This window comes from Seriola dumerili, unplaced genomic scaffold, assembly GCF_002260705.1.
Source record: "Seriola dumerili isolate Sdu_G_001 unplaced genomic scaffold, Sdu_1.0 BDQW01000155.1, whole genome shotgun sequence".
NCBI lineage: Eukaryota > Metazoa > Chordata > Actinopteri > Carangiformes > Carangidae > Seriola > Seriola dumerili.
The window spans coordinates 1,894,516-1,921,386 of record NW_019174410.1 but is presented as its reverse complement, the minus strand read 5'-3'; the positions used below and the strand labels follow the sequence as shown (position 1 = coordinate 1,921,386).

Genomic DNA, 26,871 nt, shown 5'->3' with positions numbered 1-26,871 from the left:
AAAGGGATAACATCTGGATAAAGACATCAACAAAATGAAGGCCAAATGATTCAAACATATTACCATAACCATTATTCATATGAGCATTATTTATTGCTTCAGATATTTGCATTTAAAGAACAGGCTGGACCTAAAATTCACTTAAATGTAATAATAATGCAATACAACTGGTGTGCTCCATAAACATATTAAATAGTGGCAGGCCACACAGAAGGCATAAAGTCACATGAGTAGATCACGCTCATATTTAAACTGTTCATAGAGACAAGAGGCTTAAAGTGTAATTCTGGGAGAACGATGAAGACTGCAGAACCGACTCTGCTGACCTGTTGTACATGCAGCCTTTTGCAGTGAGAATCATGCAAAAAGCTTGACTTTTTATGGTCTTATGGTGACCATAAAAGTGTTTTACATTGGGCTCCATTAAAGGAATACCTACCAGTCTCATGTCTGTAGATGTATGAAGCTACGGTCCAACAACAGTTAGCTTATCTTAGCATCTCAGCAGGAGGAAACGGCTAACCCGGCTCTGTAAACACACCTAACAACACAACTAAAAGTCAATAATTAACAGCCCATCCTAACCTAAATTTATACAAAAACTGTTGTTGTGATTATAAGATGCAGCTTTTTCTTTGTTTAATTCAAGTTCAAATTAATGCGTAACTCCTTTACAACTTTCAAACTAATGCAACAGCCTGTTGGAGTCATCAGAAGCCACTGTACAGTGCATACAGTATAATACAAATGAGATACAAGATGTTAAATTAGCGAGCTGGTAGGCGGATTTCCCCTAAGCAAGGCTAGCTGTTCCCTCTTTTCTTTATGCTAAGCTAAGCTAACTGTTGTCTTGCAACAGCTTCAAATTTTATCGTACCGACATAAATCATAGAAGCTAATTTCCGTAAAAGTTGCAGTATAATTGATTACTTCTCGTCTTTATGCTAAGCTAAGCTAACCAGTAGCTTCATATGTACTAAACGGACATGTGAGTGGTATCAATCTTCTCCTCTAACTACTGGCATAATAAGCATATTTCTCAAAATGTCGAACTTATTCTTTTAAGGTAGCACTTCACTATTTAACAACAAATTCATATTAATACCTGATCTGACACTTTTGCCTGAAAACCCTAAAAATAGCAACGGTAACATGATTTAAAATGACGATGCTGAAAATGCTCAACAACCTTGTCATTGTGACTTTCTGTCTCTGTTAAGCTTGATAACCTGATGAGCTCAAGTCAGTCTCTTAACGACAGAAGTTAATTATGACAAAAATAGTGATCCTGCTCATAGCATCCAAATATTTATCAAGTTATCATCAAAGCTTATGGAAACACCGAACTTATCTGAAAAAAGAAAATGTTTAAAAAAGCTTTATATATTCAAAAATGCTAAAGCTCAAGCTTTTCTGCTCTTTTTTCAATATCCAGTCAATGAAGCACTAGACTAGAGTAACACTGTGTTGCTGTATATGCATAACATAGAAGCTAACCTTACTGGCTTAGTGATGCTTTTCTAAAAGCAGGGCATATATACATGTTTATTCAACTATGGTCATACATACAGACAAACAGACATACATACAGGATTCCTTAACACGGTGACCTGGGAACAGAAGCTGCCACTGTCACTTTAGCTGGAGATCTGTCCCTGTTTAATCTCAACACAAACAGAAAAAACAGTATTAATGGGGAACTGGCCATTCTGAATCCAGAAAAATAACAAAACAGAGATCAACAAGAGTCGTCATTTGAATGAACGTTTTCACACTGGCTTCTGAAAAAGTAGTTGCATGAGATTTCAGTGCATTCATAATGAGTTATCACACTCTGAAGGCAACACATTTAGCATGGCTATTCATCTGCTTTTAACAAGGAAGCGAAGTTCCATGTGCCAGGGCCCAGCCTCGCATACCTGGACTTCCAGCCCATTTTGTACAAAGTAAGAGTTACAAAGATAAAAGCCGTTTTTTTTTTTTTGAGTATTAACACAGTAAAAATGTTGTTTTTTGCATAGCATTTGGCCTTGCTTTACCATCATCTACTGTAGACTCGAGGAGAAAATGTGAATGCCAAATGCTAACATTTCAAAAATCCAAAAGTTGGCAGAAATGAATCAGTGACTAAGTTCTGAAATGAGATAAACTAAACTAATTTCAAGGAGAAGTTGTTAATCCTACATGTACAAACTCAAGGCAAACATGGCAACATTTTCCTGAAGCGACAGACATGCAATGTAACCCAGTGACCTAAAAAAACACATCTATGATACAAGGACTAAGTGCTTGGCATTGTTTTTGATTGCGTTCCAGTTATCAAATCCTGAAGTGGTTGTCAGGAGGATGAACCCTCATCACAGAGCTCACACAGCTCCTTTGATCACGGGTTCCCTATTGAGATACGTGGCCCAGTACACCAGGTTGAAGGTCCCAAACAGAACTGGGAACACTATCCTGGACATCTTATCAATCTTGCTCACGCTGTTGTAAGTCTTTTTGGGGTCTGGGGCCTTGGTTTCAGACGGTTTGAGCTGAACAGCTGTGCTATTTGAAATGGTGGAGATAGACGTGTCCTTTGTAAGGTTGGTCGTGTAATTCACACCGGCTGAACAGGTGTTGTTTGGCTTTTTAGACAGAGCCAGAGGATCTTTTTTCTGCAGAGAAGAAGAAAAAAAAAAAACGCATTGATTTAGCGTGCGTACACACAACCCTAGCCAAAAAAAAAACGGCGCTGCACATTCATTGAACAGTTTGTTATTAACACACACACACATACACAAAAACACAAAGAGAACAGTAAGAGATGGCCAGTGAAGGTTGAAAACGGGGATCAATGACCTTGGGCGATAATGAACTGGCATTGTGCCTCAACGCTGGCAGCCTGAGCCGTGAATCTATTGATCCACTGTTTTTTAACTTCTACATCTCGGCTAATTTACCTCTTACTTTATTGTCATGTGTTAAGTGGACTTTTTTCACTCTACTACTACTTCCCTCACTTCCCACACCACCACTCTTCGACTAGAAGGAAGCAGCACAGAGGAGAGAGTGACAGAGTGGAGGAGGAAGGACGGGCAAGCGGCGTGGATTTGTTACCAGGCTGCTGCCGTGACGTTAACTGGTCCGTGTAACAACAACAACTGTGTAAAATAGAAATGTTAGTTTCTGTTTCACAGAGGTCAGTGGTGATTGTTGGAGCGTTATGATGTGTGTCATTATAAAAGCAAATGTGTCCGTCTGAGTGAGGATGTGATTCTGCAGCTCGGCAAATCAGATCTTGAAGAGATTGTGCCAAAGGTTTCTTCAGTTTTTTCCCCATTAAAGGTCCAATATTTTACGCTTTTCTGGTTGATCCATAAGAAGATTTATTTCCTCTCTCAGGCTTCTCTCTGGAGCTCTGAGCCTCTCCTCTGATTGGCTGACTGTTTTCTGAGTGATCCAATAAAGATGAAGAGATTTTCAGGTTAAAACACTCAGAGAAACCAAAATCCTGCAAGGTTGGATGGTGGGTGCGGGTGGGCGGGGCTTGGGCGCATAGCTGAGGGCAATAACTGTTGTGTTGTGACATCACAAAGTTCCAGAAGTCCTGACGGCTTTTTTTAAGGCCTCAGTTTTCTGAATACAGGCTGTGTGCATTTCTCTGTGGACTGAGGCTTTTGATACTTTCACAGTATTAATAAAGAAGCTAGACCTGATCTATAATCACACTACACATGGACACAGACCTTTACACTATATGGCACCTTTAAAGCTGCACTGATCAATCTTGTTAAATAAACAATGGCTCAAATGACTATAACTCTACAGCTCCTCTCTGTTGTAGTTTTACAGCCTGCAACTTTAACGTTTTGGATCTGTCTCTCCACTCTCATAAACCGGACTTCCAGCAGCAGCAGGCAGCTGTTTTCAATGTCAAACCTCTGATAAACACAATATGAGGAACTTGCTAAGCACCAAACAACAGAGGGACAATGTCTGCGACCAGCTAATGAACATAGTGAAGCATTTAGCAACTTTGCTGTTTTGTTTAACTCCGACGGTTCTCGTCAGCATTGTTCCAGCCACAGCCGGCAGCTCCGGTAAACCCACTGTACACAGCATCAAACGGTGCACAGACAGAGGCAGTGACCAGCTGGTTAACACAGCGGAGCATTCAGGAGTTGGTGAAGAGCAAAACAGAGCTAAACTGAGAGTGAGTGTTGCTCTTACATTCATCAGCCAGACACGTGAACTCAAATGCTGCCGGATGAGTAAATAACTTTGCCAACGTGTGACTCATATCAGCTTTGCAAGGTCATAATACAGTATGTTTTACTTCTGCTCTGTTTCAGACACAATATAAATAGTAGAGGACCCAAACTCTGTGTGACACTTTAATACCACAGTTTAGCCCTCATTACGACTACAGAGGACAGTGTGCCTGTAGGCATCTGTGACATCTGCACAGCCCTACTACCAACTTATAACTGACAGCATGAGCTACAGGCTAATGTGGAACGCCTCCTCCAAACTGTGAAAAAACAGCTACACAAACACAATCATTTGCCATCGTCGTAGGGACTCTCCACTGATTACATCCATTCTTTAGCCTCCAACCTGAAACCAAGTCTTTGTGTCACAATAAACTGTTGTGGAGACCAGCTTGTTGGGACCTGTTTCAGAGTTGGTTCCCCACAACGTGAGTCCTCACAATGTGATATACACAAGGAAAAAAACACACACACACACACACACACACACACCTACACTACATACCTTGGGCTGTTGGGCCTCCATCGCCTTTTTTCCATCCCAGGCCCAGCTCCTCTTTGTGAAATAATTGACCGTAGCAAATTCAATGAGGGCAGAGAAGACAAAGGCATAGCAGACGGCGATGAACCAGTCCATGGCCGTGGCATACGCCACTTTAGGCAGCGAGTTTCGAGCACTGATGCTGAGAGTGGTCATGGTGAGCACTGTGGTCACACCTGGGGGTGGAGAAAACTGGGTCAGTCAGTTTTACTAACCAGACGTTGCAACAGATTAAATCATAGTAAAAACAGGACACGTTTCAGAGCATTATAGACGGATCAGGTTGTGCATGTATTAGTGGCTTCTTTAGAAATACTCATGCACAAAATCAACTAATGTTTAAGGTATATATATATATATATATATATATATACATGGTGTAAAATCATGAGCCAATTCCAAAGTTATTTCACTGGTCAACGCGTCCGTGTGCGTCTTTCCAAACTCACCGAACACAGTCCGCGCTGGCACAGATTCCCGGTTGAGCCAAAAGGAAACCTGGGACAGAATCACGGTCATGAAGCAGGGCATGTAGGTCTGGATGACAAAGTAGCCGATCTTCCTCTTCAGGTAAAAGTGAGCCATCATCACGGTGTACTGACCTGTAGAACACAGCAGCACAGAGGAGGAGGAGGAGGAGGAGAACTGTCTCAGTGTGTAAGCTTTTTAGTTTTCTCAAATTGTAATTGTAAAAAAAAAAAAAAAAAAAGTATGTGTCTTATCAAAACACATTTTCATTTGGAAACAACATTGTCAGAACAAATACAACAAAATCACCATCTGATACGTTTGATTTTTCTCAAGTTTCATGAATCTTCCCGCAAAACAGCAACATGATCAGTGTGTTCCTGCTCTGTGACAGCGTTCCTCCCACACACGGGTCTTATGTGACCATTACCTCTTTAATCCCAACATCAGTTAACTTCTTCTATTAGTAACTGTAATGTAATGATGACACCTTTGCAGTTTTTATATGAACCTACACACCGTCACCGCTCCTGTTGACCCTGGACTAACTGTTGCTTGAACTACATGCTCTCACTTGCACAACCTGCACTAATTGAGTTTTTCGGCCACTTGGGGGCAGCGCAACACGCTGTGAACACAACACCATCATCACCTTTATAAGTTGTTCTGGATAATGTGTTAGCAAATTGCTGCTTATTTACACATCCAGCAGACACGGAGGAACATTAACCTTCATTTGGAGTCGTGTTTCTGTCCAAGTGATGAATCCAAACCTAATATTCAGTCTTGATTTAGCTCTGCATCAACTCCAGAGGGAAATACTCTGTAGCAGCTAAATGCTTCACCGTGTTCACCAGCCAGTTGCTAACTGAGCCTGAGTCCGTTGGTCGGTGCTGGACAGACAGTCAGTGTGTTTGTCAGAGCAGTTTAAGCTGAAATCATCGGCAGCTGGAAACAACGCTGAACGTGGAACCAGAAAAATCCCCCCAAAAAAAGCCTTGAAATGCTTCACAGAAAACAATAAAGTTCTTGTTCTGCTACACGAGTTTACCTGCTTCGACTTGACTTGAAGGTTACAGATATAATGATAAGTCACTGAACACTCCCTGAAAGACAAAGCCGCCTGATTCTATAAGAAAAACAACCCAAAGTTTTCAGTTTACAATGTGACTCACTCACACACACAGTTTTCTTCCTGATGCCTCTCTATTCTCTGCCAACAGGACAAATTATTTACCTCATAAGATCACTGTAAATTCACCTGTGCAGTATTCAGCCATTACTCATTTCACAACAGCAAGTAACGCCACATTTTAGCCTCCAACTTTATCGTTGTTTTGAGCTGCGCAGACCTGATCTATTTGAAACGTCTCCTGAGATTCCTTCTGTTGTGAACATAAATATATCAAAATAAAAATGTACTCGACTCGTTGTGTTCTTAGCATTTTAGCAGAGGGACTCTTCACAACCTTCCCTTTTTTAAATGAAGTGGCTCGTGCTTGTTGTCATTAAAAATCTCTTGTTTTGGGTTGTGTTCATCTCAGTCAGTCAGTCAGTCAGTCAGTCAGTCAGTCAGTCAGTCAGTCAGTCCTTTCAGACTGTGACTGTGATTAAAGGCTCTACAAATAAACTTTACCCGACAACCTCCGGGCCAGACTTCGGCTCCAAATGTGAAATCGTGAGCTGAATTATTGAAAAACAGGCTGGTGGGGAAATCATCATATCCTGCTAACCAACTGAAGATTGCATTTGAAGGATTTTTTTTTTTTTTTTTTCTGTCAAAAATCCTGTCGAGCCACGGAGTCTGATAAACTATAGAAAATCCACAGATGACTGCTGCTTTCTCCTGGCAAAATCGGATTTTTCTGTCTCGCTAATCCCTTGTCACAATCTGCATCCTGTATATCTCTCTCGCTCTCCCTCTGTCTCTGCCTCTCTCTCTTTCTATGTGTGTGAGAGTGTGTGTGTGTGTGTGTGTATGTGTGTGTGTGTGTGTGTGTGTGTGTGTGTGTGTGTGCAGCAGACAGTCCATCCCATTCTGTCAGGCCGGGCCACACTTGATTGGGGACATACATCCTTGCCTTGCCTGAGCTCGAGCACCAGCACAGACCTGGATCAGAGGTGATTACAGCAGGTGCACAGATGACTGAAGCGGAGGGGGGTTGAGAGGGACCGGAGGAAAAGTTTGGATGGTCTGTGCGATGCGGCGACAAGCACCATGTCCTTAAGGAAAAGGACACCTGTGTTGCCTTCGCTCCAAGGACTACTGGCCAGCAGCCCCGCTCTGTGGCGGCACGACCAGGCGAACCTCGCTCTGATCTGACCGCCTGCTGGACTTGGAAGTGGATGGAAATCTCCAAGGTGTGAGAAAATGCGGTTGTGGTGGATTTTAATGATTAGTTTTTGGAGTGCCTGTGGGGAACTGCCATTCATAGCGGAGAACAATGCAGCTATGTTGGTCAACTGGTAAGTACAGATTGAAACCATCTGTTGAGCTTTGCCGCTTTCTATTTTGATCTGAGAGCGCTGGTGTGTGTAATGTAATGAAATTACAAGGGTCGCCTCTCATCAATTCAATTCCCATGCCTATATTCTCATCCTCCTCGGCTTAACCTGTGAGGTCAAAGGTCACCTCTGACCAGTGTGAGCACTTTGCTGATCTATTCTTGGCTTGTTAAAGAGGGTTTGTACCTCAGATTAGCAATGCTAATTAAGGCCATGCCGGCTCTGTGTGTCGACCCTCTCTAACTGATCTGAGCGCTGTGGGGTGGGGAAGGAGTTACAGAAAATACAGCAACCTGTGTGTTAAGCGTTCGGAGTCGGGGGGGGGGGGGGGTCACGCCCCTACCAGTGTGAGCACGGCTGGATTTTCTCCCGCTGCATCAACTGAACAGTGAACGTTACATTATCCAGCTAAAGCCACGATCTACACAGCACAGCTATAGGAAATAACTTCCCAGTAATAAACTCACTCCCAACAAGCACCAGAAATGTATTATCATACTTCTTTACATAACAGAATTAAGCAGATGCCGCTTGCGCCCCCCAGTCACCCCCCCACCACGTGTCCCCGCCGCAGCAGCCAATCCGTGAGCCGTGACGTCACTCAGTAAAAGCACAACTGATGGGCCTGCGTACGGATTAACCCTACAGACCCAATGGCTCAGACCATGGATAAGTGATTTTTTTTTTTTGCCCCCCTCTCCCCCCCCACCCCCGGCTATCCTCTCTTGGCAGCCCCAGAGACAGCTGGCTATGTGTGGGAGGCATTCTCAAATCCTTGTGATTCATTCATTGTCTCTATCCAGCTTGATTTGAAAACATTTTCTTCTCACAACATCTTTTGATGGCGCACGCTGTAATAACACAGAGCTGAATAAACGGGGGCGGAGCCGGGGGTTTAACATAAACGTGCTGCCGCCTGAAGCTACCGTACTGTACGTGAGCGCCGTTGTGGGAGAGGAGAGAGGGATGTGAGGACGCGGCAACATGAACTCCGGCTGAGACGTAAATGTCCGTGCGTACGATACGGAGGGATCAGCCGTCTGTAGTCACAGGCCTGGTCGTCCGGAGGCACCTCACTCTCGCTCCACTTTACCTCGGCTGGTGTAGATGTCCTCCGTCCCCGCGGTCTGACCGATCAGGTGATACTGATTGAGCCGAGAGCCTTCCTCTGCCACCACCACCGACTTGGCTGCTCCCTGGGTCCACGTGTAGACCACTTCCGAGACCGGATACGCATCTGAGTAAACAAGACAAAGAGAGACATAACTGATTTCTGCATTCACTAAAATTAAAAATATCTAATGAACGCATGCTGTTGCACAATTTTAATTTGACTCTAATTTAGCGTGTGACGACAGGAGGTGCAGACCAACACGTCCTCATCGATACCCGTGGAAACAGCTGATTTACAGTCAGGCAGAGCGAGTTTGACACGGAGAGAATCAGAGACACGCAAAAAGAAAAATCATAAATATATTCAAATCATAATTTTATGTTGCAGTAGGTCTCTTTCTCTCCTAATATTGATTTAGACTAAACTCAGCCAAGTTTTACTGATTTGCTGAAACGATGAGTCGATTTAATATAAGTTGATTAACAGCAAATTAAGCAGTAACTATTAGGATTTTTCTTTTCTTCAATGCAGTTATAATGAGTGATAAATTGTTGTCATTGTAAATTATGAAGAGCAGTTTTCACTGATTCTCTGACATTTAAGGAGCAAAACAAGAGGCTTTGTACCCGATAACATGAGAGCTGCAATGTGCTTCACACACACACACACACACACACTCACACACACACACACACACACACACACGCACGCACGCACGCACGCACACACACACACACACACAGGAGAGCAAGAGACAATCAATTAATCAAAAAATAAGCTTCAGATTAATCAATCGTTATTGGCAGCACTGATTGGACACCAGTGCTTTTAATCTTCCTGTGGATCAGGAGACGGTTCTCCAGCGTAACATGAGGCGGTACAGTAACCCCACACCTGAGAAAACGAACTACAACATGTTCACACATCTATTTTCTTTGTGGCTTTGAATCACTGCATCACTAAAGTGTCACCTACTAAAATATGGATCACTAATGAGGCCAAGTGCAATCACTATGTCTTAACTATTCCCTAACAGACAGGAGAGGCAGGGTGGCCGTAGTTAGAGCAGGTTGACCATTAGTTGTAAGGTTGTTGGTTCAGTTCCCCGGCCATCATATCTACAGTATATGTCAGTGTTCTTGAGCAACACACTGAAGCCCAGATTGCTCCTGATTTGTGGAGGGAAACAGTGGATGTCAAAGTTAATGCCCTCCCGCCTCAGTACATGTTCAGTGTATTATTGTCATGTTCACTATGAGATTTTGTTGCTACTTCCTCTCAGGCAAAGATGAGTTTGATAAAAAAAAGACATGTTATGTCAATGCAATTATGTAAGCGCTGCGTTTGTAGACATGTTAGTTTACAGGTGCAGGTACTCTGTCGTAAAAAAAACAAAAAACAAGTCACTGTTAAGCAGATCAACTCACGTAGTCCATTTATTTTCCATCTTTTAGTGCTGGAAAATCAACTAACATGCCACTGTTTTCTTCTGGGCTCAGTATATACGAGAAGCTCATTGGCCACACAGAACAGACACAGAGATCAACAATGTAGTCCCAGCATGGTTCCACATAAACTACATTTACATCGATCATAATGAAGTAATATGTCCTTCAATGCAACTGTGAGGAACACTATACGGCACAGAGACATAATTTGTTGTTTGTATGATAAATTCATTGTTGGTTTTGGTCTCTTCAGGGTCTTTGTTGACCACAAACTAATAGATGCTAAAGATAACCCCAGCCTTATTCTTTAAAAGCAAACACAATATACATGAAAGGTCCAATCCAGTGTAAAGGTCTGTGTCCATGTGTAGTGTGATTATAGATCAGGTCTAGCTTCTATATTAATACTGTGAAAGTATCAAAGCCTCAGTCCACAGAGAAATGCACACAGCCTGTATTCAGAAACTGAGCCTTAAAACCAGCCGTCAGGACTTCTGGAACTTTGTGATGTCACAACAAAACGAGCCCCGCCCACCTGGACCCAAGACTAAATCCAGTCTTGCAGGATTTGGTTTCTGAGTGTTTTACCTGAAATCTGTTGTATTTTTATTCAATCACTGTCAAAAAAGTCATATTCTTTAGTCAGCCAATCAGAAGCCTCCTCTCTTCTGATTGGCTCACAGACCTGTTGTTGCTAGAGCTCCAGAGAGAAGCCTGAGAGAGGAGATGTAAAACTACACTGAGGTGGTTTTTGGTTCTTAAAACAAACACATCTTCTTATGGATCAACACGTCAAATAAAACACAGGAAAAGTGTAAAATATTGGACCTTTCATGTCAACACCTAAAATGTTCCTCTGATTAGAAATTGTCCAGTAGTTGCACAATTTGCCCGTGGATCTATAAATTGTTTTCACGTTGTTGTTACTCTTCCTCTTCCTCATCGTCTCAGATGTTGCTAGCTAAGAAATGTGGCCCGGCTGGGACACAACACTTGACCTTTCACCCACTTTGCTTCATTACACAGAGATTAACTTGGTGTCAGTGTTAAAGAGCTCGTGTTTGGATCTGATGTAATCAGTTTGAGTGTATCACAATACGCAGATGTTACTGATGGTATGATTTAATGTGTGAAGGTTGGCACAGTTTGACAGATTGTCTTGAATGAGTCTCGGTTTCGCTCACAGGATTTGACCGGTTGGATTTGTACAGTTCATATTTTAGTTGCTAGTTTACCGTCAGTTGTGATTGTGTTTGCCTCTTTCATGAGCTGATGTTTTTCAAATACTCTGAATAAACAGTCTGTCATTCATTCAGGTTCATCTGGAAAGCCCTGCAAACACAGTCTCACTCACTCTGTAGTACAAACCACACACACATACTGTAGATGCTCTAAATCTGTGTGCGTGTGTGTGTGTGTGCAAGCGTGCGTGTGTGTGTGTGTGTCTCAATTGTACTGCAGTGCAGCGTCCAATCTAACAGTATTGCATTAATCCAGCAACTGTGGCGTTAGAAGACTTCACAGCAATTTAGATTGACCCCAGTCAACCAGTCTGTGGATTATCGTCTCAAAGACACTCCACATTGTCTCAAACATGTCTTTGTACAACTGTGTTACATGAGCAGTTGGATTTGTTATTTCCTTTTAAGGGCGCACAGTACTCGCAGGTTGTATGAGAAAATTATGACTAAAAAAAAATATCACTTACATTTAATTCCCTGGTGATTTTGTTTACATTGGACGTTCCAGAGAGCTGCACTTTGTACATAGGAAGATAAAAGACACATTATGTAATGGCTTAGCCATTCATTGCTTTAAAAGTGACATAAAAAATGAACTTTAAGCCAGTGTAATCAGACACTGAAGGTTACATAGTTTGGTTATGTGTGTTAATGCTGCATTCTGGACAAGCTGCAGTTTTGTGCTTTTGATTGATTTTGAATTGTCAATATGAAATTATTATAACCTTCATTTAATCAGGCAGTCTCACTGAGATCAAGATCTATTTTGCAAGAGAGACCTATGTTTAGAAAATCAAATAAAGGAATAAATGACTTAAGGCAATAAAGGCATCACAATAACCTTGTTTTAAAGAGAGCTTCTTGAAATTTAGGTCAGAATCAGAAACAAGTGGCAGACGTCTGTCAGACAATAATGAATATACAGTGAGGCTGAGGGAAAGTGGAAGTCACTGTTTCCAACCAGGGAATAGCCCAGCCCATAACTGCTCACTGTGTCGTCCCTTTTTTACACTTCAGTTTTTGTGCAGGTTAAACAGATGAGACGCAGCATGTGAGCGAATGCGCCTCAGAGATGCTGGTAGGTGGATGTTGTTATTGTTGGACAGAGCCAGGCTAACTGTCCCCCTCGTTTCCAGTCTTGCGCTATGCTAACATATTTCCTAAATTGTTAAACTGTTCTTCTAATACAGTAGAGCTCCATTGGATAAATAAATATAACTTACATTGAAACTAAATCAGGCTGTTAATGCAAATGGAGTTATTAATTTCTTTTGTGCCGGTGGTTTTATCCTCAGTCTCATCACTTTCTGAGGAATGCCTTTGTTTACTCTTTAAAACTTTTACAGTAAACTTAGTCGAGGAAACTAATTGGAGTTGTCTTCAAACAATACTCACATACCTGTTTATATGAACACCTGACTTTTAAGACGGACTTGAAAATGAAGATATTCTTAAAGTGTGTTACAGTGCGGTGTCCGATACGCCATCGTTTCTAATGAAACTGTAAACGTGTCACACATGCAGACTCACACACATTCTCTGTGGTAGACGGTTAATATGTGGAGCGTTTTCTGCACTGTGTTCTGAAGCCACTGTAAAACATTAATGGCACGAAGAAGAACCCGTGAATAACTTTTAGCAAATATTAGTTAAAAACTGATGCATACTACACATTAACACTGCTGACCTCCATTCTGTGGTCTGTATGTATGTTCTGAATTCAGGGGAAGCAAGTTAAATCAACTGCTAACACTGGAGAGTCACTGACATTCAAACATATTTTTTGGCTTTTCTAGGCTGTAAGCTTCGATTTATGTCCATAACAGTTGACTCCAGTTGTGATCAGTTTTTATAGTCACTATCAATAGTAACTTTTTTAACCACACATACTGTGTAATCCATTTCTCTCAGTTTGATCAGTATTTTCAAACATGTCATATTCTTTCAATACGGTTAAATAATAGTTAAATAATTAATAAATGTTTAATAATTCAAGTATTAAACATCTGTTCTTCCTTACGTTGGGATAAAAACTGTATGTGAATGACACAGAAACACAGGAAGCCTTTACAGCACTCAGTGATCTCTTTGATACTGCCGTTCACTGCGAGTGTGCTGCACACATGAAATACTGTAGTGTTCCAACAATTCTTATTTAAAATGCCTCGTAGTTCTTTACAGCCGTGGTTAAATACAATAACTTGGATACAAATAAGTTTATATGTGACCTTTGGTTGACAGGCAGGCTGGTAATGGGGCATAGTAACAGTATTGATTGTTATAAGTCATGCTGATGAGAAATTAAAGGTAAATGTATGAATACTATGAAGATGAGGGGGTCAATACTTATGTTAAATAAGCAGCAAATGCAGCAATAACATCTATACCTGCAGCAAACAGTAAGTTTTATTTTTGATCTTTAGGAGCGTGAAGAGTGTGAAAATGTCAAAACGTCCGAACCTTGCACTCTGTACTGGTTTACACGCACTTATGAATTTGCAGACACAGGCTTTATCCAGCTCCTTGGCTTGTTTCAAGTGTTTCTCCCGCTGTGTGCCCTTTCTCCTGTTCCACCACAGGCTGTTTCACAACACCTCTCAGTGACTAGTTAGAGCCGCCTTTGCTCCAGCTGTTGAGAATGATGACACACGTCTTACCTCCCCGCCCATGTTTTCTGTCCATCGACAAGCGCAGAGAGACGTATGGGCTGACACGAGAGTAAGAAAAACAGCCTAATGAACGGCGGGGTTATCTGCATATATCCGACAGCGGGACACACTTTAATAAGCACCGAGGTGTTATCTAAAAGAAAAAAACAAGCTGTTAGGGTTACTGGGTCAACAGACCGTCTGAAAGGGGGGAGACAATCTTCTGTCTCCTTTTGCTTTCTATTTGCATTTCAGGTCATTTGCAGGCGTGTGAGACGGACTTCTGCTATTCATTTCTGAGATGCAAGCTATTACCTTCAGCTATGAATTAGAGACCTGCAAGAACGCAGCATTAAGATTTGTATGTTATTGTTGTAAATGAAATCCTTCCAAGTCCTACGAACAGGCTGGAGACGGCCTGTTGTGGTCTTACACTTGATATGAATGTTTTTATTAGTAAAGGTGGAGGAAGGAAGGGAAAACAAGAAACAACAATAAATCAATTTAAAAGTATAACTGTGTAAGTACTGTGTCTGTGGATGCAGAGTGTTTAATGTGCTTTAACATCAATTAAATATATTAGTTTAAAAAACAGATAATTATTCATTTGTAATTCTCTCTAAATGTCAGTTTGTGTTCACAAAGCAGAACAAAACCAGATAAGTCTAAGAAGAGAGCAGCTAACAGAACAAGCTAACTCCTCCATCTTCTTCCTGTTATGTCTTGTTGTTTAGCTTCTTCTCTTAAGACCTGCCCAGTTCTGCCAGGTGGGTCTCAGGAACGGTTTGATATTTTTTGATATCAGGACAGAGCCCAGCTAGTTTCCCTCTGCTACCAGGTGTTATGCTGTAGGCTAAGCTGAAGCGTCCTGGGTTTAGCTTTGTGCCGTGAGTGGTACTGGCCGTTTTGAGAAAGCAAAATAGCAAATAAACGTGAAGGTGGATACGGTGAAGAGGAAAAATGTAGGCTATCACAATGAAGAGGTTTAGAGAGAGTAAATGGGGGCAAAATGGCACGTTATCATGTGTGAGACTGCCAGGGATTAAATGTAAACAACTGCATAATGCGGCCCCCACAATAGAGCACGATTGGGCCGACTCTGGGACTGATTCAGCCCTCCCGACAATCACAGAGGTGATCCCAATCCAAACCAATTATCTGCCCAAATGATCCTGCTGTGTTTACAGACGTAATATTAACCCTAGTTTTGATCACGCAGGTTTGTTGTGTTTCAAGTGTGTGGACTTACTCGCATCTTTACTTCCTCGTCTGGCGTGTGCGTTCTTATTTTCTAAATGATCGGTTAAATCCGTCATTATGTTTGTGATCTCCCACTTTTTTTTTTTTTTTTTTAATTTAAACATTTAAAAAGTTAAAATCCTCTCGTGTGCACCAAGTCTTAGACCTGCTCAGACCAGGACATGCGGCAGCAGCAAATAAATACTTCCTTTACATTGAAGCCAAGACAATTATATCACACACTGTTTGGAGCTGCAGCAAAAGAATCGTGAGCCAGAGAATGAGACAGATCGTAGGTTTCAGTTCATGAGAGGTGATTAACACAATGGCAAAGGGCAGGTCTACTGGAGCTTTGAAAGCCTTGAGCCCCGGGGTGAGTGCTGTCCATTAGGTCAAAGGATTATCTGGGGTTAATGGAGTCGGGGGGGGGAAACAGGATATACTGTACCACTGTAACTTTTACAGCTTATAACCTTGCATGGGCTGTATGTTTGCTGTCACATTAGGTTTTAAAAGTTGTTTAAAAGTACTTTTTATTCTTCAGTGAGCAACATGTCACCTCCATTGCAGATGGAGATGTGTGATAATATTCTCACACAGTTTATAAAAACCCTTTAAATGGGAATATAAATGTGTCAAACACTGAGGCACATGAATATAACATTGACATCACATCAATGCTTTTTGTTTGGTTTAATTATTTATTTTTTAAACTATTATATTATAGTATAATTTTGGATATTTACATTTAATGTTTAATGTATTTATTACCAGTTACACTAGCTGTCAAAGGTTTTATAGCACTCACATTCTGACAGTTTTTATTGAAGTTCGAGTGAGTCCAGTGAATAACTTTAAATGGGTTATGATTAATGAATGATAAACTGGCCCAGGTAAAGTTTAGGTCACCAAAAACTGAATATAATTATTATTATTATTATTATTATTCAGGGATTATGAAACGGGTTAACTTCCAGCTTTCCTGCAGGAGATGCATTATTAGGACAGGAAGTAGCTCTGTGGTATTATTGGAAGGAACGTCACGTGTGTTCGGCTGCCGGATGAGTCAAAAATTTAGATTAAATTTAGTTCAACAAGGAGATTCAATGATTCTTTTCTGAGACACTGGATTATGGTAATATTCATATATGTGTATATTTTAATCTTATAGCCTCAGATTTTCTTGACTGATTAACATTAGCCATGTTTCCGTCCAAATGTGGCACAAATCTAAACTGAACTTCCTGACAGTCAACAAAAAAAAAAGAAAAGAAGAAGTGAATTAATGCACATTTCCAACCACTATTCACAAAGTCTGTTTCCACTGCACTTTGCTTTTATCGGTTCTCGAACGTTTCCACCTCAGCCAAAGCTTCCGAGGTTTTAGCAGGTTTTTGTATGAATTGAATTGAAAATGTGCAAATAAGCAGATGGATGGTTTTTCTTTCCTCCCCTATCTATTGTGTATGTGCATCCACTGAGCTGGGGAGTGTGCTGTTGCATACAATTGCCCTTGTAGGGGTAAATAAAGTTGTACTGCATTCAAGTATCTCAGCCAGCTGTAATCTCAGTCCCTGATTCTACAGGATCCCAGGTAAAGACTTCTGTATTTAAACTTTTGAGTGGTTTTGACTTTCTGGGCTCCCGGACAAGTTAACTGACACAGTTGACTTGGTGTCAAGTACGAGGTTGTCTTGGTTAGTTGCTCTGATTAGCCCCACCCCCCCGGTCTCAGCTGGGGGATGAGGTGACCGACGCGGGCGTGGGAATGGCTAAATGTCACGACACAGGGCATGCGGCGTGCTCCGCCTCTGAGACGAGGCCCGAGCTAACCCTCCATACGTCAACAGCAGGGAAGACCTCAAACGCTAATCTTAAGATTACCAGACAGGAGCTCCCCAGATATTTTTGTACCACTGGAGCCGTGTGACGCAACCTAACTAGCTTACACAGCAAGTAAGTAAATAAGTAAGTCATGAGGACGGCTGTGGTTTAGCTGTGCATGTGCAAGGTACAGGATTGGATTTTTACATCTTACCTTGGTGGTAATTGCAGGTCTGGTGTGTGTGTGTGCGTGCGTGTGTGCGTGTGTGTGTGTGTGTGTGTGCTCATACTGCTGAGGTTTTCACTGTGTGTGTTTCAAATATTTCCCATTAAATGTAGCTGAGGCAGTGAAGGATGCAGGAGAGCAGCCCTGACATGTTGATTAATGGCTTAATCAGGAGCAGTGTGTCAGTGTCTGCATGGCTATCTCCTGCACCACAACAATAGCTTTTCACCTGAGGGACACAGGCTGTCAAACACGCCGAGGTACATCCATCCCTGTGTCCTCTGCATGGATAAAGTCACTGACACTGATGTCATGCTGCTTTTCTCACTGGTCACCTCAAATGTTTTGTTTCATGTGTCACCGGAGTCGAGGTTGCAGACATGAAACATTTACACCGTTCTTTTTCCTGCATTATTTCATGTGATTATCCACTGCATGTGTGTATTTCGCTTAGAGGCGTCTTTACTCACAGCTTCCGAACTTAAGGGGACAAGCATGGGCGTCCATGGGGAAATCCTCCAGTTGCATGGGGCATTCTGCTGATATTGTCAGTCTGAGAGAAGAAATCAGAAAATAAATTGACTGTGTGATCATCATCATCATCATCATCATCATCATCATCATCATCACCACCCATTTTCACTAATCAACATATCCCTTTATTATAAATAATGTGTTTCATTTTGGTGCTGCTTAATTTTATATAGAACCATTAACCAATGAAAATCACAGTTTGTCTTCATTAGTGAGTCTCAGATTATTGATCGCTGAGTAAAATGTAACTTTCCCAGCTCAGAGCAATAATCGACTGAGCCACCAGAGGGACCCATGATGATTTCTGTCTGGGAAGAAATGATGCCGTTTTGTGTGCAACAATAAGCCTGAGAATCATTTGAGAAAACAATTGAGGATTATTTTAAGGCGTGAGGCTCACACCTGCCTTCAGAGCTGCAATAAAGCATAAATAAAGCTTTATTGGAAACACAGCAGAAAACATAAACCCGGGGGAGGGGGGGGGGTTTAACCTTGCAGCCTTATCTAATGCTGCCCTCTGCTGGCCACACTTGTAACAGTCAGAGCTGCTGTCATCACCATGTAAATCCACACACACACCCAGTGACGCCACGACACAAAGCAGGAACAGGACACTGTCTGCTCTACAACATCACACACCAATACTAGGTAACACGAAGGCAGCGCTTGGACTGTACTGTTCTATTCCAACAATAATTCAAAGGGAAACATTGTACTTTTTAGTCCAATATATTTATCTGACTTTTGTTTTCTAGTTACTTTGCAAATTAATACTTAACAAACAAATTATACAATTATCTTTATAAAATATGATGCATTGTTGTAGATTAACCTGCTGGTGGCTCATTCATTTCAAACTCAAGCTGTGCAGCCAAATTACATGAACTTTATTTCAGATTGTTGTGCGGATCAGAAGATACCGAACACGTCAGGCTGAAACTTTGGGAAGAACTGTACGAAATGATGCACATCTAGAACCAGGGCTGCAGCTGATTCATGTTTTCACCATCGATTAATCTGCTAATCTGCTTTTTTTTCTCGATTAAATCGTTGAGAAATTGTCAAAAAAAAAAAAACACCCATCACAACTTTGCAGAGCCGAGGCATTGTTGGCATTGTTTCATTATTTCTGCTTAAAAATGACTGACAACAAAATAGTTGCAGATCTTTTTCTGCCGATCAACTAATCGAATAATAGACTTGATGAAATGCTGCTGCCATTAAAAAAACATGCAATCTTTAGTCAGTGTAAACATGATACAGCTTCAGTATGGACCTGGAACAAGCTTATATATGACAATGTGCATAAAGCAGCTAAAATAGCTTCACATTGATCAGTTATGACTTTAAAATACCGCTTATATGTTATAAATAATAATTCAAATCAAAATAAAATAATGTTATATTACAACATACCACTATAATAAGATACCATCTTGTATGGAACCATTCTGCATAATGAGTATTTTTAATTTGGACACTTTAAGTTTTGAATGGAACATTTTTAGAGTGTGCTTTTGCTGCTTAAAGATCTGAGTTAGTCTTCCACCACTGATAAGACCTATACTATATGACTGTGCCACAATGCATATATAAAGTTTAAAATTAACCACAGAAGTGGGATTTCCGTATATTGAAGACCATCTGCTGTCTCAGCTGTTTTAGTGAAAAATCTGCTCCACAACAAAACAACTGACCTTGATCTGTGAGTGAAAGTGTGATATTACAGGACACGCTATTATTCTGTTTGTTAACCAGCCTTTGAAAGTCACCGGCTCGTGTGGTGGGTCTGTGTTATGTCATACATCTCCCCCTTGTGGAGCGTTATGCAAAGCTTAACTGGGAAAATGCACAATGTTTCTACTAAACCAGGTGTCCCTCTGACGTTTATCTTGATTCTCTGCTGAACAACACGCTGGATGTCTCAGCAGCATTAGAGCTGCAATCATTAGTTGATCATTGATTAGTTCATTTCTTCTGAAATGTAAGAGTCTGCTGCTTTGCTCTGTTTCATATCACTGTAAACTGAATGTGTTTGTGTTTTGAATTGTTGGTCAAACAAAACAAGTAATCTGAACATGGCACTTTTGGCTGTTGGAAATTACAGGAGGCGATTTTATAACTACAATCTGACAAAACAAACAAACAGGATCCATTTATCAATAAAATAATCAGCAAATTAATTATTAGAAAGTTTTTATTTTGTAACAACACCAGGGTGATTATACTTTAATTGTTTTTTCTGCTGCTCTGTCAGTAGCAACGGTACTGGTGTAGAGGCAGTTTTTCTTTTTAAAGCGGGTGTTTATTTGAGATGAATTACGAAAACAAAGTGTGTTACTATCAAAGTGCAGAACTACAACTACTACTTTCCAAGCAACGACTTCACAATAAATGGGCAGCGATCAATGGCTTTGATTAGTCACACATTATAGGTTACTGACTCTTTACTGGATGAGAATGACCGATAAGAACAGTGCCGACCAGCGGAGGAAAAACCCAGTGGAACAAAAGAAGGAAATTGCTGACATCCATGTTATTTCACACAGGTACATGTTATGTTTTAGATGAAGAATGAAATGAATGTAATCTACTGTGAAGTACAATCAGAGTCTGGAATACACTGTGTGTGTGTGTGTGTGTGTGTGTGAGGCCCACACTGCTGGGCTCAAAACTCTGTCTTTCCTCTGAGAGATATTTTCATGCTACACTAGCTCGGGCTCTGTGCACTGCTCGCTCTGTGGACAACCAATGTAGGAGAGTAATGCATGCATAAAATGTTTCTCTAATAACCTTGTTCCCAGAACACAAATGCATTAACACGGCCCATCGCGAACCCATTTCTAATGGCTTGTAGTGTTCGCAAATGTACTGTAGATTTGTAGCAGTTTTAAAGTCAGTGGATCAATAGTCATTTTTTGACATGCAGCCATGCCCATTTCCTCTAACTTCCTTTGTTAATATTTGATTTGGAGGATTTATTGTCCCGATAAGATGATGACACAGCACTGAACTGAAAGTGGATGTAAATGAGATGATTCTATCTAGGATATAATATTTCTGTCTACAGTATAAAAGGATCCATAAACCAAACAAACACTAATAATGATGCTTTAACCACATAAAATAAATGACTCTTAAGTCACAGAACCTGCAAACAAGATAGATAGATTCTTTCTCTGTCCAGCAGCTCAATAGCAGTGATAATAACAGCTGATAATAATAATTATAATAACAGTAAAGATGCACGTCACACCTGTCTACAGCAGCTCATATGATTATATTTCATTTAAAAAGGCTACAAACTGTGAAATGGGGACTATGACTGAGTGCTGGGGCAGTAATAAGCACAATAGGTTATGCTGTTTTACTTTCAAAATAAAGGTTTCTGTGATGTGGTGACATGATAAATGGTAGAGGAGCGCGGAGTGAGGAGGAGGAGGAGGAGGAGGAGGAGGAGGAGGAGTGAAACCCTCAGTTCTCTGTGTCAGAGCGCTGGGTCAAAGCAAACATTTCAAGTTCCCCTGACCTCCGGTACACAGTGTGAGGACAACATGATGACGCATCAATGCACCACTGAGACATGTAGTATGAGTGTGTGGGCTGTATCAGTGCAGCAGGGGTCTTAAAAAGCATTACCAAAGAGCTATCACAGGCTGATGGAGGTCTTAGTCATCTGTCCAGTTCTAATTGGATTATACAACATTTATAAACAGCACTCGCCAGGTCTGGTGACTCAGTGTTTTAGCTGAAAAGCTGATTGGAACAGAAGTGTTTATCCTACTGTGGTCTGAGGCAGGATTAAAGGTCAGCCTCGGGAGAGCTTACCTCATGGTATAGAGAAGAGTCCCGTCGTCTTTGAGCCGCAGCAGCTTGTTAGGTGTGGTCATGTTATGGGCGATGGATTTCTTCCCGTTGAGGAAGAAGGTGTCGGGCGTCCAGATGTTACTGGCCAGGAGATTATTCAGGGGAAGCATCTCCATCGGGCCTTTGAAGCAAAGTCTCTCATCTTTCCAACTTTGGCGGAAGAACACGTCAATAGTGTATTCCTACACAGGACAATAACAACACATATTGACTGTTTACTTCCAAACATATGAGAAGTAACTTGAGCTCTTTGAAACCATGGAGCCTCATTTAAGAATCTAAAAACACGACAGTATGTATATATTCAGTATATAAAGTTTATGCATAGTATGTTAGAACTGACTCTGCGTCTTTCACATGTTCATTTCAACATGTGTCTGTCTAAATAATGATGGTGAATCTGTCATGATACTGTGATAAAATGAAAGTGTGGTTGATTCAAAACAGTAACTGTCACTCCTACATAACGACCTGTACAAGAACATTGTTTTGTATTTAGTACATTACAATGTGATTTTTAGAACCTTAATTCCATTATTTAAACTATCTATAGATTATACAGAGGGTTGTGTTGTATGCAGCATTACAGGTGGATTTTAATTAAATATTTAAAATTGTCTCAAATGATCTGATCCATTTAGTATAAGTATAAATAATATAACAGAAGAAGTTTCTCACCATCTCAGTGTCGGACACTGGACCAAAACTTGTGACGAAGATGTTGGTTTTGATCTCCGTCACCTTTTCTGTAAAAAATAAAAGTGTATAGTAAGTCTTTATGATAGCTTTTTATTTTGACTGCAGGTTTTACGCTTCCTGTGACATCACACAAAATTACAATAGGTACCACTGAAGGAGGGGGGGGGCTAAACAAACTGTACAATACTGAAATAATCCAGATATTAGTTTGGTGACTGGTTGAATTTGAGTTGTTTCAGAAAGGTTAAACTTTGAGTGAAGGTTGGAAGTGATGAGTTTGATTCACCATTAGTCTATTTAACAGACTAAAGGTGTCGGTGATGGAGGCTGAAGATTGAGGTTGTGTCAGTTAAGAAACTGATTGTTCAACCTTTGAAAGATGCCGTGTTTAACACAACGCGACTTCCAGGTTCAGATTTCAATACTTTAATTAATTTCATTAAATACTATACATCCACTGGAAGCTGCAACAAGCTTTGCACTATGTTACCACCGACACTGCCGATGTGGAGTCGGTTTCAACACTGACTTCTTTGTTGAAGCTGCTGTACGTCATGTACAGTAGGACTGAGATGTGAATAAGGTAGAGTTATGCATAATATAAATGCACTGAATGTGGATGTAGTTTATTTCACTTTTCAGTCCAGATCAATTTCCATCCATATTCAACATAATTATAATGTGGTTTATTCAATTTGCTACTTAACTAACTGTATTTCAAGGATTTTGAATTTTAATAAAAAGTTTTCAACTGTCTAAAATATTCTGTTCCCTTTAAATATCAGAACGTATTAGAAATGCAAAAAAAAGGAATAAGCATTCTCCCCATTCAGATTGTACTATGTGAAAAACCCAATGACACTCACGATAGTTAGACAACACAGTTTACTTTCTACAGTGTGTTTATCGTCCAGGCTTCGGCCCAGGACAGAGGTGGATGGATGAATTACTGCCTGTTTGAGAACAAAACAAATCCCTTATTCTGGTCCAGCAGTTAATGAAAGTTTCAACACTTTAATTCAGGATCCGCTTCAAAATCAAAAACTCCTCAATGTCAAAGTTAATTAAAACCCCAGTGCTGTACAGGAACTAGAAAAGGTCTGACTCTGGTGACCTCTAGTGGCCTGTCAAGGGAGGTGCTCTTGAATTTAAGCAATGAGTATTAGTTAATGATACTCAATACATGAAGTACCTACTGGAACTTTATAAGGCTCCTAACCATGATACAGTCAGTGAAAACACCTTGAAGTATCACATTTTACTTTTAATTTAACAAATTGAGTTAATGATGCGTAATCATTTAAATGTAAAACGATTAAGCATCATTTAAAAAGTGTTTTATCTGTCGGGATCCGTTTCATAAAACACTGTGATATTAAAATTACAGATCAGTATCAAATAAACATTTTCTCTACTTATTGTATCGACCTGAATCAGTATCTTTCCCATTTCTCTTCTGTGACGTGAACTTTTCAGGTCTCGCCTACTTTGGCCTCCGTCTGCCGAGAACAATGGAGCTGCTGTTTCATCAAAGCAATAAAGGCTTTCTCAAGGTCACACCTATGAGCTTCAGCGTGTGTTCATAGTGCCATTAAATCATATTTAGAGGAGGTCTGTAAAGCTGGTCATGACTCTTTGTGGAAGACCTCGTGACTACAAACATGTTTCCCTTTGTCTGGAATAAGCAGACGGCAGATGTTGCAGTGCAGAGCATTGTTCTCTGTGTGGACCGAGAGGCTGTAATCTTTCACGCAGAGATATCGATACGGACGCTGAACAACACATTTTTCTTTGGTTTAAGCGCAGAGCTTTCTGGACCAGATAGAAAACAGAGATCCCCCAAGACATTTCCTAATGGCATAATCAGTTCTCACCTCGCATGTGTGTGACTGTATTAATTACCACAGTGACGGGAGTGTTGAAGTTTATATATTCAGTGGGCTTACCTCCCAGTCCAGGGCGGAGTCTGTTGTCATAACCATCCAGCAGTCCATCCAGGATGCGTGTGAAGATGGTGATGTTGTCATTTAATTCTGCCTCTTTGGGAGTTCCAGTTACATCCTGGGAGAGGCTGGACATAAGAGCATTTTTTTTTTTTAAATAATGACTTTGGAGGCGAAATCAGAAAAAGACAAAACTCTTAAAACGAGAGATAACCTTTAGGACAACCTATCTAAAAGTTGATTTAGGACTTAAATTCTGATCTTTCAAGCAAATATCAACTGACTGAGAGGTGAATTATTCAAAATGTGCCTTTATAATGCCCTGGAAAGTTACAGGAGTCAGTTCCTTACCTCAGACGGCAGGTGATGCTCACAAGCAAGATACAGACCCACAGACGTCTCATTGCAAAGCTGTAGCACATTCCATCGCCCATTCCTGAAACAAGATATCCTCACTCTTAAAACTACATTAACTGTCACACAAGCACTGCTGACTGCTCACATCTAAAATGAAAGCGGTTTCATTTTTTTGAATTATGTTTTGTAAACCCTCCCCTGTCCTAGCAGTTACACTGTGCAAACTAAATAATAAATATCAAATAACACTTGCTGTATTTGTTTTTCTAACAAGGCACAGTACTGTAGGATAATGCAATCAGCTGTTATTGCAGGCTTTAACTGGCATGGTAAAAAAAACAAACAAATGCACTCACTGAATGCCTTAAATGTGTATCAGGTGCACAAATGTTTTCCTTACTATATGAAAATAACAAATGCTGTCTCAGTCACAGAAATGCAGCTATCTCCATGTAACCAAATGTGTGCACAGATGCAATTTTCCTGCCTAAACACAAAACTGGGCAACATCTGTAGGATCTGCAGATGTTAGCTGATGTTGGGAAAAAAAAAAGCTGATCATGCAAAGTGCTAAGTTCCTTCTTCTTCGATCAGACTTGCAGTATGTCCCTCCTCTCTTTGTTAGACTCCCTCCTAGCCCACCCATCTCACTGCAAGACCCTCTCTTCAATTTCACTAATGAACCTTCTCAGTTAAGTTGATCACTCCTGACAGGACACAGGCTGAGCTGAGCTGTATTGTCCACCACTGGATGTCCAGTCAAAGCTAAAAACGTGTGAGACGAGACGGCTCCACCTGGACTGTATATACATCTACACCCCTGATCCGAGATTCTTCTCAAGCACAACTGTAAACCCGCAATCCTTTCTGCACCGCGGCTGGACTCTTAACATACAGTAAATCTGTACGCACCCCTGCACCGCATCCCCCCTCATTCACGACTCACTCGTGCACTCACTCACATCCCCGCAAGCCGACGGATCCCCCTCCAGCGGGATGGGAAGTGTGAATACCTCTGTTCCTCTGACTTTCATCACCACCGTCCGCGGTTCTCTAAGTCTACCCGGTGCAGGTCCTCTCCAAACAGCAGCAGCAGCAGCAGCAGCAGCAGCAGCAGACCTCGGGTACACACTAGCCTGTTCTCCACCAATGCCCACACGTCCCACTACATCTCCTACAGTACACTGGCCTATAACAACGCTCTGCTGCACAGGCGCTGAGCCGCAGTTGCCAAAGCTTACCACACAAGACGCTGCGCAGTCAAACTTCTCCCAGCTCCGCAGATAATCTCACACGCAGATTGCACTTTTCAGTATTTGGCATCAATTCTGAGGGAAGTCACCTCCATCCGCGCACAATAATTGCATATTGGAAAGAGAAAGCGAAGGAAGGGGGGAAAAAAAAGAAAGAAAGACGTGCACTAAATTCCCTGTCAGCGAGGTTTATTTCGCCCCAGAGCGATTAAAAGGTTGGCAGCGAAAAAATAAAGGCTTCCCAACACTTCTGCTGACTGACCATCCTTTAGTTGGGTCTCTGAGGAGACCGCGAGCACACAGCAAGCGCTGCAAAAAATCCAATACTGTATCCAAAGGCAAAGTACAATGCAAATACACGTTGATGTGAATTGCACAGACGAGCGTGCGGTGTGGCCAGAAGAAGAGCAGGAGGATATGTGGCCAGTGAGTGGAGGAGAGATGAGGAGGAGAGATGGCGAGGCAGAGCGGGGAGGAAGAAGAGGGAAGAATAAAAAGGATAAAGTATCAGTAGTAACAATGACAACCGTTAGAGGGATCTTCACATCCACACAAACCTCCCTGAAACATCTAATCACCAGACTGTATCTATATCTACACTATATCTCTGAACAAATATCATTGTCTGTGGGTGTAAAAACTTGGGTTAAAATAATCAGTACAGGAATTTTATATTGATAAACCACTGTGGTGCTTCTTCAGTTTTTTTAA

General features: G+C 41.2%; 2 protein-coding genes across 3 annotated transcripts in view; one reads left to right on the top strand and one right to left on the bottom strand.

Annotated features, from left to right (window-relative positions):
• gabra5 (gamma-aminobutyric acid type A receptor alpha5 subunit) lies at positions 1 to 26,560 on the bottom strand. 2 transcript variants are annotated; one of them, XM_022751384.1, is made up of 10 exons: positions 26,149 to 26,560; positions 24,902 to 24,986; positions 24,554 to 24,678; positions 22,587 to 22,654; positions 21,870 to 22,090; positions 17,978 to 18,060; positions 8,861 to 9,004; positions 5,244 to 5,396; positions 4,759 to 4,970; positions 1 to 2,657 (listed from the first exon to the last, which is right to left on the bottom strand). In XM_022751384.1, exons 2-10 carry the CDS (start codon positions 24,982 to 24,984, stop codon positions 2,367 to 2,369), a joined length of 1,380 nt encoding a protein of 459 aa, XP_022607105.1. In that variant the 5' UTR covers positions 24,985 to 24,986; positions 26,149 to 26,560; the 3' UTR covers positions 1 to 2,366. The 2 variants fall into 2 exon arrangements, with proteins under 2 accessions (XP_022607105.1, XP_022607106.1); XM_022751385.1 differs by lacking the exon at positions 26,149 to 26,560 and adding an exon at positions 25,921 to 25,972.
• Positions 7,634 to 26,871, top strand: part of gabrb3 (gamma-aminobutyric acid type A receptor beta3 subunit) — a 50,884-nt gene continuing 31,646 nt past the window's right edge. The window contains exon 1 of the mRNA XM_022751381.1: positions 7,634 to 7,728. Coding sequence (XP_022607102.1) covers positions 7,634 to 7,728 — 95 coding nt within the window. The remainder of the gene's footprint in view (positions 7,729 to 26,871) is intronic.

Excerpts from the sequence above, each read along its gene's own strand:
- gabra5 (XM_022751384.1), bottom strand. The coding sequence starts at position 24,984 with ATGGGCGATGGAATGTGCTACAGCTTTGCAATGAGACGTCTGTGGGTC. Across the intron at positions 5,397-8,860 it reads GGACATCTACACCAGCCGAG|GTCAGTACACCGTGATGATG; the intron begins GTAAAGTGGAGC and ends TGTGTTCTACAG. Across the intron at positions 4,971-5,243 it reads GCCAGCGCGGACTGTGTTCG|GTGTGACCACAGTGCTCACC; the intron begins GTGAGTTTGGAA and ends CTCCACCCCCAG.